The sequence below is a fragment of the Bombina bombina genome, chromosome 6 (genome assembly GCF_027579735.1).
Source record: "Bombina bombina isolate aBomBom1 chromosome 6, aBomBom1.pri, whole genome shotgun sequence".
In the NCBI taxonomy this organism is placed as follows: domain Eukaryota; kingdom Metazoa; phylum Chordata; class Amphibia; order Anura; family Bombinatoridae; genus Bombina; species Bombina bombina.
Window position 1 is genome coordinate 887,871,532 of NC_069504.1, and position 21,706 is coordinate 887,893,237.

General features: G+C 39.5%; 1 protein-coding gene across 1 annotated transcript in view; it reads right to left on the reverse strand.

Annotated features, from left to right (window-relative positions):
* The window catches only part of LOC128663870 (asialoglycoprotein receptor 1), a 123,689-nt gene that overhangs the window by 75,535 nt on the left and 26,448 nt on the right, over positions 1 to 21,706 (reverse strand). Inside the window, exons 5-6 of the mRNA XM_053718430.1 lie at positions 12,580 to 12,675; positions 12,429 to 12,500 (exon numbers count right to left, since the gene is read on the reverse strand). Of these exons, the coding sequence (XP_053574405.1) occupies positions 12,429 to 12,500; positions 12,580 to 12,675 (168 nt within the window). The remainder of the gene's footprint in view (positions 1 to 12,428; positions 12,501 to 12,579; positions 12,676 to 21,706) is intronic.

Here is a 21,706-nt window from a genome sequence, read left to right on the forward strand (position 1 = left end):
AACTCTATTAAAATAAATAAAAACTTACCTGTGAAATAAATATAAACCTAACATTAAACTATAAATTAACCTAACATAACTAAAATCACGAAAAATAAAAAAACACTGATTACAAAAAAATAAACAAAATTATCAAAAATAAAAACAATTACACCTAATCATATAGCCCTATAAAAATAAAAAAGCCCCCAAAATAAAAACACCCCCTTGCCTACAATAAACTACCAATAGCCCTTAAAAGGGCCTTTTGTAAGGCATTGCCCTAAAGAAATCAGATCTTTTACCTGTAAAAAAGATACAAAGACCCCATAAAAACCACCACCCAACCAACCCCCCAAAATAAAAAAAAACCTAACTCGGGGAGCGGAGCCTGCATCAGAAGAAACAAGACGTGTATTCCATGGGCTCCTGAACAATCATTAAACATTTAGCCCAATAGAACATTTAATTTACATTTTTTATTTTCCCTTCCTAATTCAGTCTGGGTTCTATACTTTGGAGAGGGAGAGAGTAACCCTTAAATCGACTCATCTAACGAAATCTTACACCTTTATTGGGGCACAGACTTGGGAGCACGGCACTTGTTAACGCCACGAGACAGAACTGACAACTGGCCGCTTGGATATGGCAGATCTACATGACCAGCTGCAGGCATGGCTTGAAGCATTTGAGGAAAAGATGGATCATTGTTTTCACAACCTACGGTCTACGATTAAGGAATTGAGGGAGGAAGAGACCGACCCGACACCCAAGATGGCGACTGATCTTTTTAAGAATACTGAGACCTCCCGGCTCCCTGTGGGAGTTTCATTCTCACTGCTGGAACCATCGCAGACCTGTACAGAGCCGCCTCCACATCTTGCCATACTAAACACAGTCGCAGACGTCAGAGCAGTGAAGTGCCCCCTCAATTCGGCTTCATATGGAGAGGTGGCCGATACTGGGAACGACATCTTACCTCTCATATGCGGTCTACATCCCCCCATCGGGAGTGGGATCACAGATGGCGGAACAGCTCTAACCGTTGCTGAATCTGCTGCAGAGCCTAACAGCGCAACGGACATGAAGGAGACAGGCAGCGATCTTCAGACACCGCCCAACATAGCCAAGCTCACACAGGCCCCATATAACGCAGACCTGCAGCCTATCACAAGACCTAATCTACAACTAGCCAGCCCTGGACACCCAAAGGTTGATTTCAAATGTATGACCGTTACTTGGTCAAATGCCAAACCTGACCGGAGCTTTCTCATTACTTGCCCTATACTAAGCTTCCAATTATTGTCTGCGCACCCTTACTTAATATGGCTTGGTCAGGATCTGCTGACCGCACTCTTGCTCTCTTCAGAAATTCAGGAGTTAAGTTCACAATCGGTACTAAGACATATTGATAATAAAGGACTAAAAAGAGGTGTGGGGTGGTGGTTCTTACTATGGAGGTCATTATTGCCCGTAGGGGTAGGCTAGAGACTAGGACTTGTCTATACACTCTGAAGGGCTCAGTTATTGTACAAACCATAAGCCCTGACTGTTCACATCCGCTTGTTGTGAGGTTGTTTTACCTGATCCTATCTCCAGACAAGCTTAAAATTGAGCTTTAAACTGCATATGTTGTTTGGACTTTAGTTTGGTGTTTACAGATTAATGTATACTGCTGTATTGTTTAGCTGTTTAATTATTAACTGCCTGTATATAAGGGGGTATTTACAAGCTCACTAAGGCTTTTCACATTTGCACCCCTCAGGTTGATCTTGCCTTCCTATTTACATTTACTTTAGTGAGGATTATTATGTAATGTGAATATGAGTTTCATTCTTCCTTCTTTCTTCTTACCCTTTGCTTGACACTAGATAAAATAGGGTAGTGCCATTATATATGTGTACAATCAAAATCTAAATTTGCTAAGGTCAATGTCTAAGCAACACAACACACCCATCTAGAGAGAAAATGGCCCTATGATCTGCTTAATACTACAGCTGAACCAACACCGAGCCATAGCTAAATATACTGAAGGTCAGCTTTTTACACAATGTATATTATTAGTAGTTCATCATTAGCCAAGTTCAATTTACCCACTATAGTTGGTCTCCTATACTATTATAATCCTACAAATATGTTTTGTTCATAATATTTGAACTGTCTTAACCTTTATTGTGACTCAGATGCCTGCTGTACAGTTATTTGTAAACAGTGCTTCTAGCATATACCTAGATCTCACCCTGCTCTCATTAACGGTAGCTTATATACATAAAGGGGCTCTCATATTAGGGTTAAGTTTAGCGTTTTTTTTTATTGTACACAATTATTATTTCTTTTTCTTATACTAATCCTCTCCCAACCTCATTCATTAAGCCTAGAGGACCCATTCACCTTTGTAATCTCAATAATCTTAGGAAGTTCCTTATTTCATTCTGCTTGCTCCATTATTGTACATATGGTAGTTGGGAGATCCGTTGTAGCTAACTCCTATATAACTTATAGACCTAACATGTATGCCTATATACTAAATAGTTTTAACAAGGGAATACATCAACTACTTCCCATTGAAAGGAGCAACACATTCTACTCCTATATAGCCCATAAAACACTACTATATATAGGGTTCACCTTGAATTTGTCCATTGTTATAGCCTGAGTGGACTATAGTCCTCCTTATCATTTAATTAATCATGTATACCACAGGTTGTAAGCTACACCTATGATGACGTAATCAGTCTGTCACTTTATTCTAGCACTCTACTAATTTAGTATCTTATAAGGCTCCGCTCCCCATCCCCTCCCCCACTCCACTTCGAGCGGCTCTTGCCCGCTGCACTCCCTTTACCCCTCCCGCTAACCTGGCCCAAGAGTGGCCAGACAAACTCTAATCTCCACTTGCCCTCAATGTTTTCTCTCTTTTAGATTAAATAACTGAAATCAATCATTGTGGAGACCATACTTACTATATATATAATGTAAAAATGAGGTTCCATTCTCCTGTATTGCTATACTGGTTACACATGTATTACAAATGCACGTTTGTTTGCCAGATACTGTTTGTAAATTTCATGATCTACAATACTGGCAATACTGACACCAGACGTTGTTCTATATTATATAGTTATTGTTTTGATGTTCTCCCAGAGACACATAAGATCTTGGCCCAGAATGGTTCTGCCTCCACTTTTTAGATATATATTCGGGCCTACAATATATGTTTTACTGTCATATTTTCATGGTCACTGGATGAATATTCTCTGTAACACTTGTTTTAACCTCAATAAAAAATATTTAAAAAAAAAAAAAAAAACCTAACTCTAAAAAAACCTAAGCTACCCATTGCCCCTAAAGGGGCATTTGTATGGGAATTTAGCTCTTTTGCATTCCCCTTAAAAGGGCGTTTAGCTCTTTTTCAAAGCCCAAACCTAATCTAAAAAAATAAAAAAACACCCAAAAAAAAAAAAAAACTAACACTAACCCCAGAAGATCTACTCACGATTTCTGAAGTCAGGACATCCATCTCCATCCAGACGGCGGGGTCTTCATTCAGACGTCAAGGTCTTCATCCATCCCAGGGGTGTCTTCTATCTTTATAGAAGACACCCCTGTGGAGCCATCCTGGAAGCTGATCCCATCCTGAGCGGAGCGTCCTCTTTATACGGTTGCCGCCGTACACTGAAGTTGAATGCAAGGTAGCCATTTCAAAATGGCGTACCTGGCATTCCTATTGGCTGATATGCTTCTTCAAATTCAAATCAGCCAATAGGATGAGACCTACTGAAATACTATTGGCTGTTCCAAACAGCCAATAGGATGATACCTACTGAAATCCTATTGGCTGTTCAAATCAGTGTAAGTAATAAGTAAACTTACGGCTAGATTACGAGTTGTGCGTTATGCTTAAAAAGCAGCGTTAGCCAGTCCTAACGCTGCTTTTTAACGCCCGCTGGTATTACGAGTCTTGCAGGTACAGGTCTACCGCTCACTTTTTTGGCCAGACTTGAAAATACCGCAAATCCACTTACGTAAATTGCGTATCCTATGTTTTCAATGGGACTTGCATAGCGCTGGTATTACGAGTCTGACAAAAAGTGAGCGGTAGACCCTCTCCCGTCAAGACTGGTACCGCATTTTAAAGTCAGTAGTTAAGAGTTTTACACTACAACGCCGTAGCATAAAACTCTTAACTAAAGTGCTAAAAAGTACACTAACACCCATAAACTACCTATTAACCCCTAAACCGAGGCCCTCCCACATAGCAAACACTAATAATAAAAATTTAACCCCTAATCTGCCGAATCGGACATCACCACCACTATAATAAACATATTAACCCTTAAACCGCCGCACTCCCGCATCGTAAACACTAGTTAAATATTATTAACCCCTAATCTGCCGTCCCTAACATCGCCGACACCTACCTACATTTATTAACCCCTAATCTGCCGCCCCCAACGTCGCTGCCACTATATTACATTTATTAACCCCTAAATCTAAGTCTAACCCTAACCCTAACACCCCCTAACTTAAATATAATTACAATAAATCTAAATACAATTACTATTATTGCCTAAATTATTCTTATTTAAAACTAAATACTTACCTATAAAATAAACCCTAAGCTAGCTACAATATAACTAATAGTTACATTGTAGCTAGCTTAGGGTTCATTTTTATTTTACAGGCAAGTTTGTATTTATTTTAACTAGGTAGAATAGTTACTAAATAGTTATTAACTATTTAATAACTTCCTAGTTAAAAGAAATACAAAAGTAAAATAAAACCTAACCTAAGTTACACTAACACCTAACACTACACTATAATTAAATTAATTCCCTAAATTAAATATCATTAAATACAATTAAATAAAATTATCTAAAGTACAAAAAACAAACAAACACTAAATTACAGAAAATAATAAACAAATTACACAATTTTTAAACTAATTTCACACAATCTAAAATAATCTAAAATAAAAAAGCCCCCCCCCCCAAATAAAAAAGCCCTACCTTACACTAAATTACAAATAGCCCTTAAAAGGGCCTTTTGTGGGGCATTGCCCCAAAGTAATCAGCTATTTTACCTGTAAAAAAAATTACAAACCCCCCCCAACATTAAAACCCACCACCCACACAACCAACCCTACTCTAAAAGCCACCCAATACCCCCTTAAAAAAACCTAACACTAACCCCTTGAAGATCACCTTACCGGGAGAAGTCTTCACCCAACCGGGTCGAAGTCCTTAACGAATCCGGCAGAAGTGGTCCTCCAGATGGGCAGAAGTGGTCCTCCAGACGGGCAGAAGTCTTCATCCAGACGGCATCTTCTATCTTAAGTGTTAGTTTTTTTAAGGGGGTATTGGGTGGGTTTTAGAGTAGGGTTGGTTGTGTGGGTGGTGGGTTTTAATGTTGGGGGGGATTTGTAATTTTATTTACAGGTAAAAGAGCTGATTACTTTGGGGCAATGCCCCGCAAAAGGCCCTTTTAAGGGCTATTTGTAATTTAGTGTAGGGTAGGGCTTTTTTTATTTTGGGGGGCTTTTTAATTTTGTTAGGGGGATTAGATTAGGTGTAATTAGTTTAAAAATCTTGTAATTTCTTTATTACTTTCTGTAATTTAGTGGGGGGGTTGTACTTTAGATAATTTTATTTAATTGTATTTAATTTAGGGAATTAATTTAATTATAGTGTAGTGTTAGGTGTAATTGTAACTTAGGTTAGGTTTTATTTTACAGGTACTTTTGTATTTATTTTAACTAGGAAGTTATTAAATAGTTAATAACTATTGAGTAACTATTCTACCTAGTTAAAATAAATACAAACTTGCCTGTAAAATAAAAATAAACCCTAAGCTAGATGCAATGTAACTATTAGTTATATTGTAGCTAGCTTAGGGTTTATTTTATAGGTAAGTATTTAGTTTTAAATAGGAATAATTTAGTTAATTATAGTTATATTTATTTAGATTTATTTAAATTATATTTAAGTTAGGGGGTGTTAGGGTTAGACTTAGATTTAGGGGTTAGTAAATTTAGTATAGTGGCGGCGACGTTGGGGCAGCAGATTAGGGTTTAATAAATGTAGGTAGGTGTCGGCGATGTTAGTTATGGGAGATTAGGGGTTAATAATATTTAACTAGTGTTTGCGATGCGGGAGTTTGGCATTTAGGGGTTAATATGTTTATTATAGTAGCGGCGGTGTCCGGAGCGGCAGATTAGGGGTTAATAATATAATGAAGGTGTCGCGATGTCGGGAGCGGCAGATTAGGGGTTAATAAGTGTAAGATTAGGGGTGTTTAGACTCGGGGTTAATGTTAGGGTGTTAGGTGTAGACATAAATTTTATTTCCCCATAGGAATCAATGGGGCTGCGTTAAGAGCTAAACACTGCTTTTTTGCAGGTGTTAGACTTTTTTTCAGCCGGCTCTCTCCATTGATCCCTATGGGGAAATCGTGCACAAGCACGTTACACCAGCTCACCGCTGACTTAAGCAGCGTTGGTATTGGAGTGAGATTTGGAGCAAAATTTTGCTCAACGCTCACTTCTTGTCTTTTAACGCGTGGGTTTGTAAAAACTCGTAATACCAGCGCTGTCTGTAAGTGAGCGGTGAGAATAAACTGCTCGTTAGCACCGCACCCCTGTTACCGCAAAACTCGTAATCTAGCCGTTTGTGTTTTTTATTTTTCGTGATTTTAGTGTTAATTATTTTTGGTAAACTTAGATTTTTTAAATTTTTTCGTAGTGTTAGGTTTTTTTAAATTTGTAATTTAGATATTTTAATTGGTAGTTTATTTTATTTTATTAGAATAATTATGTTAGGTTAATTTATAGTTTAATGTTAGGTTAATATTTATTTCACAGGTAAGTTTTTATTTATTTGAATAGAGTTATATTGTAATTTTAATTTAAAGTTAGGGGGTGTGTTAGGTTTAGAGGTTAATAGTTTGATTTAGTGTTTATGTTTTGCGATGTGGGGGCAGCGGTTTAGGGGTTTATAGGTTTATGTAGTGGCGGAGATGTGGGACGCCTGAGGTTTAGGGGTTAATAACTTTATTATAGTTGCAGCGTTGACGGGGAGCGGCGGAATAGAGGTTAATAACTTTTATTAGTGGCGGCGATGTCGGGAACGGCAGATTAGGGGTTAATAACTTTATTTAAGTGTCGGCGATGTCGGGGAGCGGCGGAATAGGGGTTAATAAATTTTATTAGTGGTGGAGATGTCGGGAGCGGCAGTTTAGGGGTTAATAACTTTATTTAGGTGTCGGTGATGTCGGGGGCGGCAGATAAGGGGTGTTTAGACTTGGGATTTATTTTAGGGTGTTTAATCGTAACTTCTTCCCCCATAGACATCATTGAGTTACGGAAATTTTTCATTCCGCACTTCAGGTGTTAGTTTTTTTTCTAGCACTCTCTCCCCACTGATGTCTATGGGGGAGAGCATGCATGAGCACGTCAAAGCAGCCCTTGGCTTTGTGCGGTATTAGGCCTAGATTTGGAGTTTTGCGGTAGAAGGGCTGTTAACGCTCCGCGGGCTTTTTTCTGGCCGCACCATAAATTTAACTCTGGTATCGAGAGTTCAAACAAATGCTGCGTTAGGCTCCAAAAAAGGAGCGTAGAGCATTTTTACCGCAAATGCAACTCTCGATACCAGAGTTGCTTACGGACGCGGCCAGCCTCAAAAACGTGCTCGTGCACGATTCCCCCATAGAAAACAATGGGGTTGTTTGAGCTGAAAAAAAACCTAACACCTGCAAAAAAGCAGCGTTCAGCTCCTAACGCAGCCCCATTGTTTCCTATGGGGAAACACTTCCTACGTCTGCACCTAACACTCTAACATGTACCCCGAGTCTAAACACCCCTAACCTTACACTTATTAACCCCTAATCTGCCGCTCCCGCTATCGCTGACCCCTGCATATTTTTTTTAACCCCTAATCTGCCGCTCCGTAAACCGCCGCAACCTACGTTATCCCTATGTACCCCTAATCTGCTGCCCCTAACACCGCCGACCCCTATATTATATTTATTAACCCCTAATCTGCCCCCCACAACGTCACCGACACCTGCCTACACTTATTAACCCCTAATCTGCCGAGCGGACCTGAGCGCTACTATAATAAATGTATTAACCCCTAATCCGCCTCACTAACCCTATAATAAATAGTATTAACCCCTAATCGGGCCTCCCTAACATCGCCGACACCTAACTTCAATTATTAACCCCTAATCTGACGACCGGAGCTCACCGCTACTATAATAAATGGATTAACCCCTAAAGCTAAGTCTAACCCTAACTCTAACACCCCCCTAAGTTAAATATAATTTAAATCTAACGAAATAAATTAACTCTTATTAAATAAATTATTCCTATTTAAAGCTAAATACTTACCTGTAAAATACATCCTAATATAGCTACAATATAAATTATAATTATATTATAGCTATTTTAGGATTTATATTTATTTTACAGGCAACTTGGTAATTATTTTAACCAGGTACAATAGCTATTTAATAGTTACCTAGTTAAAATAATAACAAATTTACCTGTAAAATAAATCCTAACCTAAGATATAATTAAACCTGACACTACCCTATCAATAAATTAATTAAATAAACTACCTACAATTACCTACAATTAACCTAACACTACACTATCAATAAATTAATTAAACACAATTCCTACAAATAAATACAATTAAATAAACTAGCTAAAGTACAAAAAATAAAAAAGAACTAAGTTACAAAAAATAAAAAAATATTTACAAACATAAGAAAAATATTACAACAATTTTAAACTAATTACACCTACTCTAAGCCCCCTAATAAAATAACAAAGCCCCCCAAAATAAAAAATTCCCTACCCTATTCTAAATTAAAAAAGGTAAAAGCTCTTTTACCTTACCAGCCCTGAACAGGGCCCTTTGCGGGGCATGCCCCAAGAATTTCAGCTCTTTTGCCTGTAAAAAAAACCATACAATACCCCCCCCCCCAACATTACAACCCACCACCCACATACCCCTAATCTAACCCAAACCCCCCTTAAATAAACCTAACACTAAGCCCCTGAAGATCTTCCTACCTTGTCTTCACAATCCAGGTTCACCGATCCGTCCTGAAGAGCTCCTCCGATGTCCTGATCCAAGCCCAAGCGGGGGGCTGAAGAGGTCCATGATCCGGTCAAAGTCTTCATCCAAGCGGGGCAGAAGAGGATCTTCCATCCGATTGAAGTCTTCATCCAGGCGGCATCTTCTATGGTCTTCCATCCGGAGCGAAGCGGCAGGATCCTGAAGACCTCCAGCGCGGAACATCCATCCGGCCCGACGACTGAACGACGAATGACTGTTCCTTTAAGGGACGTCATCCAAGATGGCGTCCCTCGAATTCCGATTGGCTGATAGGATTCTATCAGCCAATCGGAATTAAGGTAGGAATTTTCTGATTGGCTGATGGAATCAGCCAATCAGAATCAAGTTCAATCCGATTGGCTGATCCAATCAGCCAATCAGATTGAGCTCGCATTCTATTGGCTGTTCCGATCAGCCAATAGAATGCGAGCTCAATCTGATAGGCTGATTGGATCAGCCAATCGGATTGAACTTGATTCTGATTGGCTGATTCCATCAGCCAATCAGAAAATTCCTACCTTAATTCCGATTGGCTGATAGAATCCTATCAGCCAATCGGAATTCGAGGGACGCCATCTTGGATGACGTCCCTTAAAGGAACAGTCATTCGTCGTTCAGTCGTCGGGCCGGATGGATGTTCCGCGCTGGAGGTCTTCAGGATCCTGCCGCTTCGCTCCGGATGGATGCTGCTTGGATGAAGACTTCAATCGGATGGAAGATCCTATTCTGCCCCGCTTGGATGAAGACTTTGACCGGATCATGGACCTCTTCAGCCCCTCGCTTGGGCTTGGATCAGGACATCGGAGGAGCTCTTCAGGACGGATCGGTGAACCTGGATGGTGAAGACAAGGTAGGAAGATCTTCAGGGGCTTAGTGTTAGGTTTATTTAAGGGGGGTTTGGGTTAGATTAGGGGTATGTGGGTGGTGGGTTGTAATGTTGGGGGGGGTATTGTATGTTTTTTTTTACAGGCAAAAGAGCTGAAATTCTTGGGGCATGCCCCGCAAAGGGCCCTGTTCAGGGCTGGTAAGGTAAAAGAGCTTTTACCTTTTTTAATTTAGAATAGGGTAGGGATTTTTTTTATTTTGGGGGGCTTTGTTATTTTATTAGGGGGCTTAGAGTAGGTGTAATTAGTTTAAAATTGTTGTAATATTTTTCTTATATTTGTAAATATTTTTTTATTTTTTGTAACTTAGTTCTTTTTTATTTTTTGTACTTTAGCTAGTTTATTTAATTGTATTTATTTGTAGGAATTGTGTTTAATTAATTTATTGATAGTGTAGTGTTAGGTTAATTGTAGGTAATTGTAGGTAGTTTATTTAATTAATTTATTGATAGGGTAGTGTTAGGTTTAATTATATCTTAGGTTAGGATTTATTTTACAGGTAAATTTGTTATTATTTTAACTAGGTAACTATTAAATAGCTATTGTACCTGGTTAAAATAATTACCAAGTTGCCTGTAAAATAAATATAAATCCTAAAATAGCTATAATATAATTATAATTTATATTGTAGCTATATTAGGATGTATTTTACAGGTAAGTATTTAGCTTTAAATAGGAATAATTTATTTAATAAGAGTTAATTTATTTCGTTAGATTTAAATTATATTTAACTTAGGGGGGTGTTAGAGTTAGGGTTAGACTTAGCTTTAGGGGTTAATCCATTTATTATAGTAGCGGTGAGCTCCGGTCGTCAGATTAGGGGTTAATAATTGAAGTTAGGTGTCGACGATGTTAGGGAGGGCAGATTAGGGGTTCATACTATTTATGATAGGGTTAGTGAGGCGGATTAGGGGTTAATACATTTATTATAGTAGCGCTCAGGTCCGCTCAGCAGATTAGGGGTTAATAAGTGTAGGCAGGTGTCGGCGACGTTGAGGGGGGCAGATTAGGGGTTAATAAATATAATATAGGGGTCGGCGGTGTTAGGGGCAGCAGATTAGGGGTACATAAGGATAAAGTAGGTGGCGGCGCTTTGCGGTCGGCAGATTAGGGGTTAATTATTGTAAGTAGCTGGCGGCGACGTTGTGGGGGGCAGGTTAGGGGTTAATAAATGTAATACAGGGCTCGGTGGGGTTAGGGGCAGCAGATTAGGGGTACATAAGTATAACGTAGGTGGCGGTCGGCAGATTAGGGGTTAAAAAATTTTAATCGAGTGGCGGCGATGTGGGGGGACCTCGGTTTAGGGGTACATAGGTAGTTTATGGGTGTTAATGTACTTTAGGGTACAGTAGTTAAGAGCTTTATGAACCAGCGTTAGCCCAGAAAGCTCTTAACTACTGCTATTTTCCTGCGGCTGGAGTTTTGTCGTTAGAGCTCTAACGCTCACTTCAGAAACGACTCTAAATACCGGCGTTAGGAAGATCCCATTGAAAAGATAGGATACGCAATTGACGTAAGGGGATCTGCGGTATGGAAAAGTCGCGGCTGAAAAGTGAGCGTTAGACCCTTTAATCACTGACTCCAAATACCAGCGGGCGGCCAAAACCAGCGTTAGGAGCCTCTAACGCTGGTTTTCACGGCTAACGCCAAACTCCAAATCTAGGCCTTATTGCGGTATTATTGCCACCATATCGCACGCACAAGGAGGCTTTTGAGAAACTCATAATGGCAGCGCTATGGAGAATGAAATTACGCAACTTTTGTTATGTTCGTTTCGCACCCTGTTTAGTGCAAAACTCATAATCTAGGTGATATTGTTTAAATAGCATTTTTTCTTCAGTCAGAAGAAATGTTATTTTTATTATATATACAGTATACATATATACAGTATATATAAATATATATATATATATATATATATTATATATATTCAAATATGTATCTCTATAGCTATATATAACTATATATAGCTATATATATATATATATATATATATATATATATATAAATATTTACAAATAAAATCCTATATATGTGTGTATTCGTTTGTCTAGCTGTCTGGCAGCCTTCAAGGGCTTATGAATTAGCATATGAGCCTACCTAGGTTTAGCTTTTAACAAAGAATACCAAGAGAACAAAGCAAATTTGATGATAAAAGTAAATTGGAAAGTTGGAAATTACATGCCCTATCTGAATCATGAAAGTATAATTTTGATTAGATTGTCCTTTTAATGTATTTAAGGGTATTGCACTGTTGTAAATATTGATGTTGTTAAGATCCAAAGTTTGAATTCCTTTTTTTGCAGTGGAATTTCTGAAATAGGGTTTATGTGAGGAACAATTTACTGTCCTGACTAGGCATTCTATCTTGCTTTTCATCCCATTCTTTTCCTACTTTGCACCGTACTCTCTCCAAATGAACAATAATATGGTTTATAATCACCTTTAGATCTGTCCGCTATAATCTTCTGGACAGATTTTTCAGCCTCATTTATTTTCTCCAACAGTGTTTTACCTAGGAGCAAAAACAAATGACAAGGTGCTTCTTAAAGACGCTATGCATAGTCCTGTTATCCCATTTCTCCCTCTCTCACCATCCTGGGATAGAGAATCTAGTTTTGAAAATAATTTCACACTCAGGTTGCCTATCTGGAACTCAGTTGTCCGATCCTTCTCTTTTTCTTCTTGTTCTGTAATATAGAATCATGGTTATTTTAACCAAATTGAGTCCTGGATCCAATATGTAAATAAGCTATCCCTCAATTTATATTCAACAAATAAGATTAGTGTATGAAATGTACTCATTGACTCACAGTCCTCAAACAGAAAGTGATAATTAGCCATTAGATAGGTAGCAAGACTTCTACACAAAAAAACATTAATGCCTACTATAAGATTTCTCCATGATGGGTACTACTGCTCCTAAGATAATTAAACTTCCCCTTGGTGTATGAAGTGTTACTCTATTAAATAATAATACTGCTCCTCAGATGAAAAAAAACTTCCCCCTGGTGCATGAAGTCTCACTATAGTAAATTATATTACTGCTCCTCAGATAATAAAACTTCCCCTGGTGTATCAAGTGTTACTCTAGAAAATTATAATATTGCTCTGCAGATAATAAAACTTCTCCTGGTGTATGAAGTGTTACTCTAGTAAATGATAATATTGCCCTGCAGATAATAAAACTTCCCCTGGTGTATGAAGTGTTACTCTAGTAAATAATAATTCTGCTCCTCAGATAGTAAAACTTCTCCAGGTATATAAAGTGTTACTCTAGTAAATTATAATATTGCTCTTCAGATAATAAAACTTCCCCTGGTGTATGAAGTGTTACTCTAGTAAATGATAATATTGCTCCTTAGATAATAACATTTCCCCTAGTTTATGAAGTGTTACTCTAGTAAATGATAATATTGCTCCTTAGATAATAAAGCTGCCCTGGTGTATAAAGTGTTCTCTAATAAATTATAATATTGCTCCTCAGATAATAAACCTTTCCCCTGGTGTATGAAGTGTTACGCTAGTAAATTATAATATTGCTCCTCGGATAATAAAACATCTCCCTGGTGTATGAAGTGTTACTCTAGTAAATAATTATTCTGCTCCTCAGATAATAAAACTTCCCCCTGGTGTATGAAGTGTTACTCTAGTAAATTTTAATATTACTCCTCAGATAATAAACAGCCCCCTGGTGTATGGATTGTTACTATAGTAAATGATAATACTACTCACTCAGATAATAAAACTTCCCCCCGGTGCATGAAATGTTACTCTAGTAAATTTTAATAATGCTCCTCAGATAATAAAACTGTGCCTGGTGTATAAAGTGTTACTCTAGTAAATGATAATATTGCTCCTCAGATAATAAAACTTCCCCCTGGTGTATGAAGTGTTACTTAGTAAATGATAATACTGCTCCTCAGATAATAAAAGTTCCCCTGGTGTATGAAGTGTCACTCTAGTAAATGATAAAATTGCTCCTCAGATAAAAAAACTTCCCCCTGGTGTATGAAGTGTCACTCTAGTGTCGCGATCGCTCAGCTGATCGCTCTCTCTGCCTTTGTTTTTTCCGGCGCTGTTGCGCTTCCCTTGGTTGCCTAGCAACCCTGTATGCCACCGGCCCCTTCTGCTGACGTCAGAAGGGCTTCTTATTCCGGCGTCTCCTCTCCTCGGTGCCTGTTTGTTCTTATTTCCCGGCTTGTGAGTACTATTTTGAACTACTTGTTAAATTTGAATTGCTGGCTAGCTTGACTTCAACCCTGCTTAACCCCTACCTGCCTGATACCTGATATCTGGACTTTGTTTGCTAGACTATTCCACTGGTTAACCCCAAACTGCCTGATGACACGTTGCTGGAACTTTGCTTGCTAGACTATTCTACTGATTAACCCCAAACTGTCTGATTACACGTTGCTGGAACTTTAGTGTAGCAAAAAACATCCAGTCCGGCTCCAGTGTTGTGGGTAAAAGGATACTTTATTCAGCAATTGTTAAAATGAAACAGTTGAAACAAACCACTCGTAAGTGAAAAAAGCCATATAAAACACTGGTGCTACAACTATGGCCCTGCTTACGTCACTGACGCGTTTCAGGATACACCCGTAATCATAGAGTGGAACTTTGTCTGCTAGACTATTCTACTGATTAACCCCAAACTGCCTGATTACACGTTGCTGGAACTTTGCTTGTTAGACTATTCTACTGATTAACCCCAAACTGCCTGATTACACGTTGCTGGACATTGCTTGTTTGATAACTCTATTGGTTAACCCTTATCTGCCTGATTACACGTTGCTGGACATTGCTTGCTTGATTACTCTACTGGTTAACCCCTTCCTGCCTGATTACTTGTTGCTGGATATTGCTTGCTTGATTACTCTTTTGGTTAACCCTATCTACACAAAGTTTCTTCTCCTGACCCTGCTGAGCCAACTTCCAGTCTATTTCAGTGAGTATATTACTGTAGCTGTCGCAGGGTCAGGTCCTGGTATATACTCACAGTGCTAGGGTGTTACAAACCTCATTCTAGCATTTGGGTCTAACTCTGGACTTAACCTATCCTGACATTACAAACAGGCCATATAATGGACCCTGGTGAGTTATCCAGAGTTGTGGCTCTACAGGGACAGCTTCTTGGAACCCACTCTGCACACCTGCAATCCCTGGATTCTAAGTTGGATCAAATTACTGCTCTTTTGCATAATCTCTCTCCACCTTCACAAGTCTCAGCAACTCCTGTTGTTCCTGTGGCCAGTTCTAACCCTGCATATAACCCGCCACAACCTGCAGAACAGTTAGTTCCCAGAATCCCGCTACCTGATAAATATGACGGCAACCCTGAAGACTGTCGAGGATTTCTTAATCAGTGCCGCCTTCACTTCAGAAATAATCCTCTGATGTTTGTTTCCTCTTCCTCCAAGATCACCTTTTTGATTTCTCTTATGAAAGGTAAAGCCTTGGCTTGGGTTTCTCCACTGTTGGAAAAGGATGATCCTTTGCTCCATGATATTGACACTTTTGTATCCATATTCTCTTCTGTGTTTGATAAACCTGGAAGGTCTGTGGCTGCCGAAGCAGGACTTTTAGATTTAAGGCAGGGTTCTCTTTCTGTAGCACAATACGCTATAGAATTCCGGACTTTAGCTGCTGAAACTACGTGGAATCATGGGGCCCTGCATGCAGCGTTTCGTAAAGGTCTTTGTGATCATTTAAAAGACAAACTGGTTTATAGGGATCTTCCTGATTCTCTAGAAGAACTCATCAATTTATGTATCAAGTTAGATTTTCGTTACTCTGAGCGTCTCCATGAACGTGACTGTAACAGAAGATCCTTTATCAAACCAACTTTCCGTCCTATGTCTCGTTCTCCAAGCCTTCCTGCTCCGAGTTCTTCTATCTCTGAATCAAGTGAACCCATGGAGGTTGGTGAAATTAAGTTATCTGAAGCTGAACGTCTCAGAAGTAATCTTGGACTATGTCTTTACTGTGGTATTAAGGGGCATTTGTTAAAAGATTGTCCAACCCGTCCAGTAAAAGCCAGGGCTTAACTCCAGAAAGAGGGACTGAGTTAAGCCAAAGATCTTTTCCTACCCTCAATCCCAAGATGTTTGTTCCAGTCACCTTCCGTTTTAGCTACACCAAGTTCCAGGCTCAAGCACTCATCGATTCTGGAGCTGCAGGAATGTTTATGGATACAGATTTTGTCAATTCCTTTCGGATTCCTTTGCTTCCCAAGAGCCAAGTAATTAAGGTCACTACTGTCAGTGGTCAACCCTTAGGTTCTGGAATCATTCAATATTCTACAATACCACTTCTTATGTTTGTAGGAGTACTTCATTCAGAAACCATCTCCTCAGTTTCCTTTAATTTTGGGACTTCCTTGGCTACAACTTCATGATCCGGTTTTCTCCTGGTCTAAAGGGGAACTTGTTACTTGGGGATCTTCTTGTTTCAAACAATGTCTTCAGAATACTCCCAAACCTTCTAGTACTGTTGTGGCAGTTTTGGACATTCCTGATTCTTTGCCTGTACAATATCATTCTTTTTGTGATGTCTTTTCTAAGAAAGATGCAGAAATTTTACCTCCACATCGGACCTTTGATTGTCCCATTGACCTTCTACCTGGAGCCCCTCTTCCTAAGGGTAAAACATACCCTCTTTCTCGTCAAGAAAATGTTTCACTCGAAGAATACATTAAGGATAATTTGGCCCAAGATTTTATTCGCCCTTCTTCCTCTCCTGTAGGAGCAGGTTTTTTCTTTGTTGAAAAGAAGGATGGAGGTCTTCTTCCTTGCATTGACTATTGTGCTCTTAATCAGATTACGATCAAGAATTGTTATCCCCTTCCTCTCATTCCTGAATTGTTCGATCGTCTCCAGGGTGCTTCCATCTTTAACAAACTGGATCTTCGTGGGGCATATAATTTAGTCAGAATTCGTAAAGGGCATGAGTGGAAAACATCCTTCAACACTAGATTTGGACACTATGAATATTTAGTTATGCCTTTTGGGTTATGCAATGCCCCTGCAGTTTTTCAACATTTTGTTAATTAAATATTCAGAGACTATCTTAATCAATTCGTCATTATCTATCTTGATGATATTTTGATTTATTCTCTGACTTTACAGGATCATGTTCATCACGTTAAACTAGTACTCCAGAGATTACTTGAAAAATCTCTATTTGCCAAACTTGAAAAGTGCTCTTTTCATCAAGAATCTATTCATTTTTTGGGTTACATCATTTCACCGTCTGGATTTGAGATGGATTCTGACAAACTGTCGGCTATTAAAGATTGGCCTAGACCAACTTCCTTAAAATCTCTTCAGAGGTTTCTGGGATTTGCCAATTACTACCGTAAATTCATAAAGGACTTTGCTAACATCTCGGCTCCTCTTACTGCTCTTACTAAGAAGGGTCAGGATTGCAAACATTGGTCTGATAAAGCCATACAGGCCTTTGAATCCTTGAAGTCAGCATTTACTTCGGCTCCTATTCTTTGTCATCCAGTTCCGAGTCTCCAATTCATCCTTGCAGTTAATGCTTCTCTGATTGCTGCTGGGGCTGTGCTATCTCCACGAAATCCTGTCACTAGCAAGATTCTTCCTGTGGGGTTTTTCTCCAAGAAGTTTAATTCTTCAGAACTGAATTATGACGTTGGTAACAAAGAATTGTTAGCAATTAAGATGTCTTTGGAAGAATGGAGACATCTGCTTGAGGGCACGGTTCAACCATTTCTTATTCTTACGGATCATAAAAATCTTCTGTATCTTCATACTGCTAAACGCCTCAACTCACGTCAAGCCCGATGGGCTCTGTTCTTTTCCAGATTTAATTTTGTCCTCTCCTACATTCTTGGTTCTAAGAACTCTAAAGCGGATGCTTTATCCAGACAATTTCAGGCCTATGATTCTGCATTATTGGATTCTGAACAAATTCTCCATCCTGCAAAAGTTCTAGCTCAGTTGTCTACTTTTCCTTTCCAAGCATTACAGTCTGCTCAAGCCTCAATTCCTTCCTCCTATAAATTACCTCCTGGAATCTTGTTTGTACCTACAGAATTCTGCCTCAAACTTCTTCGTTGGGTTCATGATAATATTTTGTCTGGACATCCAGGAGTACGTAATACATTGTGGAAACTCAAACAACATGTCTGGTGGCCTTCTATGATCAAAGATGTCAAGGATTATGTTGCAGCTTGTAATTCCTGTACCTTTTGGACTCTTACAACCTCTACCTGTTCCATTTTATCCCTGGTCACATGTTTCCATGGACTTTATTACTGACCTTCCTAATTCTGTCGGAAACAAGACCATATGGGTTGTGGTTGATAGATTTTCAAAAGCAGCTCATTTTGTTCCTTTACCTGGATTACCATCTGCCCAGAGACTCGCTGAACTGTTTATACTCCATATCACCAGATTACATGGGTTTCCTTTGGATATTGTGTCTGATCGTGGAGTTCAATTTGTCTCTAGATTCTGGAAATCTCTTTGCAAACTACTACTGCCCATCATCCTCAATCCAACGGTCAAACTGAGCGAGTAAATCAATCTCTTGAATCCTATCTCAGGCCCTATGTTAATCATCAGCACTCCAATTGGTCTCAACTTCTTCCTTTAGCAGAACTTGCTTACAATTCCCGTTTCAATTCTTCTTTACAGACTTCTCCTTTCAAGGCAGCCTATGGATTTGAACCTAGAATTTTTCCTATCTCTCCTAGGGGTTCTGGAGTTCCTGGAGCAGATCGAACTGTGAAGAATCTCTGTAAACACTGGAAGAAGATTCAGGAAATTATTCTTCTCTCTTCTCAAAAGTATAAACGATTTGCTGATCGCAAACGCTGTAAGGCACCTTCATTTCACACTGGAGACAAAGTTTGGATATCTACCAGATTCATTTGTCTCAAACAACCCTGTGCTAAATTGGGTCCTAAATACATTGGACCATTTAGGATTGTTTCCAAAGTCTGTTCTACTGCTTACAGGGTGGCTTTACCGGACAACCTGAAGATTCTTCCTGTATTTCACGTATCTCTTCTTAAACCGGCAGTCTCTAACCGGTTTTCCACCAAATGTAAACTTCACTCTCCATTTCTTGTGGATAGTACTTCGGAATTCGAGATCAGTCAAATTCTTGATTCCAAATTACGGGGTAACCGTTTATATTATTTGGTTCATTGGAAGGGATATCCCATTACTGAATGTTCCTGGGAACCTGCTTCTCATGTCCGCGCCTCTGCTTTGATCAAACAGTTCCACGCCCGGAATCCTTCAAAACCTGTTCGTGTCCCCCGGAGGGGTCCTTGAGGAGGGGGCACTGTCGCGATCGCTCAGCTGATCGCTCTCTCTGCCTTTGTTTTTTCCGGCGCTGTTGCGCTTCCCTTGGTTTCCTAGCAACCCTGTATGCCACCGGCCCCTTCTGCTGACATCAGAAGGGCTTCTTATTCCGGCGTCTCCTCTCCTCGGTGCCTGTTTGTTCTCATTTCCCGACTTGTGAGTCCTATTTTGAACTACTTGTTAAATTTGAATTGCTGGCTAGCTTGACTTCAATCCTGCTTAACCCCTACCTGCCTGATACCTGATATCTGGACTTTGTTTGCTAGACTATTCTACTGGTTAACCCCAAACTGCCTGATGACACGTTGCTGGAACTTTGCTTGCTAGACTATTCTACTGATTAACCCCAAACTGCCTAAATACACGTTGCTGGAACTTTGCTTGCTAGACTATTCTACTGATTAACCCCAAACTGCCTGATTACACGTTGCTGGAACTTTCTTGCTAGACTATTCTACTGGTTAACCCCAAACTGCCTTATTACACGTTGCTGGACATTGCTTGTTTGATTACTCTACTGGTTAACCCCTACCTGGCTGATTACACATTGCTGGATATTGCTTGCTCGATTACTCTACTGGTTAACCCCTACCTGCCTGATTACTCGTTGCTGGATATTGCTTGCTTGATTACTCTTTTGGTTAACCCTATCTACACGAAGCCAACTTCCAGTCTATTTCAGTGAGTATATTACTGTAGCTGTCGCAGGGTCAGTTCCTGGTATATACTCACAGTGCTAGGGTGTTACAAACCTCATTCTAGCATTTGGGACTAACTCTGGACTTAACCTATCCTGACATCTAGTAAATAATAATACTGCTCCTAAGATAATAAAACTTCCCCCCTGGTGTTTGAAGTGTTACTCTAGTAAATGATAATATTACTCCTCAGATAATAAAACTTCCCCCTGGTGTATGAAGTGTTACTCTAGTAAATAATAATACTGCTCCTCAGATAATAAAACTTCCCCCTGGTGTATAAAGTGTTACTCTAGTAAATAATAATTCTGCTCCTCAGATAATAAAACTTCCCCCTGGTATATGAAGTCTTACTCTAGTAAATAATAATACTGCTCCTGAGATAATAAAACTCCCCCCCCCCCCTAGTGTGTGAAGTGTTAATCTAGTAAATAATAATACTGCTCCTAAGATAATAAAACTTCCCCCCTGGTGTTTGAAGTGTTACTCTAGTAAATGATAAAATTACTCCTCAGATAATAAAACTTCCCCCTGGTGTATGAAGTGTTACTCTAGTAAATAATAATACTGCTCCTCAGATAATAAAACTTCCCCCTGGTGTATAAAGTGTTACTCTAGTAAATAATAATTCTGCTCCTCAGATAATAAAACTTCCCCCTGGTATATGAAGTCTTACTCTAGTAAATAATAATACTGCTCCTGAGATAATAAAACTCCCCCCCTGGTGTATGAAGCGTTACTCTAGAAAATGATAATACTGTTCCTCAGATGATAAAACTTCCCCCTGGTGTATGAAGTGTTACTCTAGTAAATGATAATACTGCTCCTCAGATAATAAAACTTCCCACTGGTGTATGAAGAGTTACTCTAGTAAATGATAATATTACTTCTCAGATTATAAAACATCCCCCGGGTGAATTAAGTGTTACTCTAGTAAATGATAATACTGCTCCTCAGATAATAAAACTTCCCCCTGGTGTATGAAGTGTTACTCTAGTAAATTATAATATTGCTCCTTAGATAATAAAACTGTCCCTGGTGTATAAAGTGTTATGCTAGTAAATCATAATATTGCTCCTCAGATAATAAAACTTCCCCCTGGTGGGACTTCCGGTAGGTGGGTCTACAGTATGGTGGCTAGTTAGAGGAGCCCTGCAGTGAAAGTTTATTAATTGCGACTTAATCCTCACCAGCATACCCGACACCCAACAGACCTTGGTGGCAACAGCTAACCACTCTGTCCGAACTTTAGTGAAGAGCATTCAATCACTCCACTACCGGAGGCAGCCTTAGGAGAGATGGAGGGCTGTGATGCAGCAGCCACAAGAGGCCCAGTGAAGCGCAGCACAATGCTCCAGCACCTTGTGCAGGGGAGCTGGAACAAAGAAAGACACATCAGAGGGATCTGAGTGGGAGAGAGCCCTCAGGGAGTTTGTATAGGATCGTGGAGGCTGAGAAGGGCTCAGGCAAGTAACGCACTTTCTAATAAAACACGGCCCCCCAGAGTATACAACCACCAAAGCACATAGAACTCTGACAAAGGGCATACATCTCATTGAATCCTATAACAGAAATGCTGAGCTGCCATACATTAACATACAAACAGATTCCACAGGTTGGAAGATAGGCCGCAGGCTGTGTGCTCTCCCCTCCCCCCCCTCACATTATTCAAACAGTCTGAC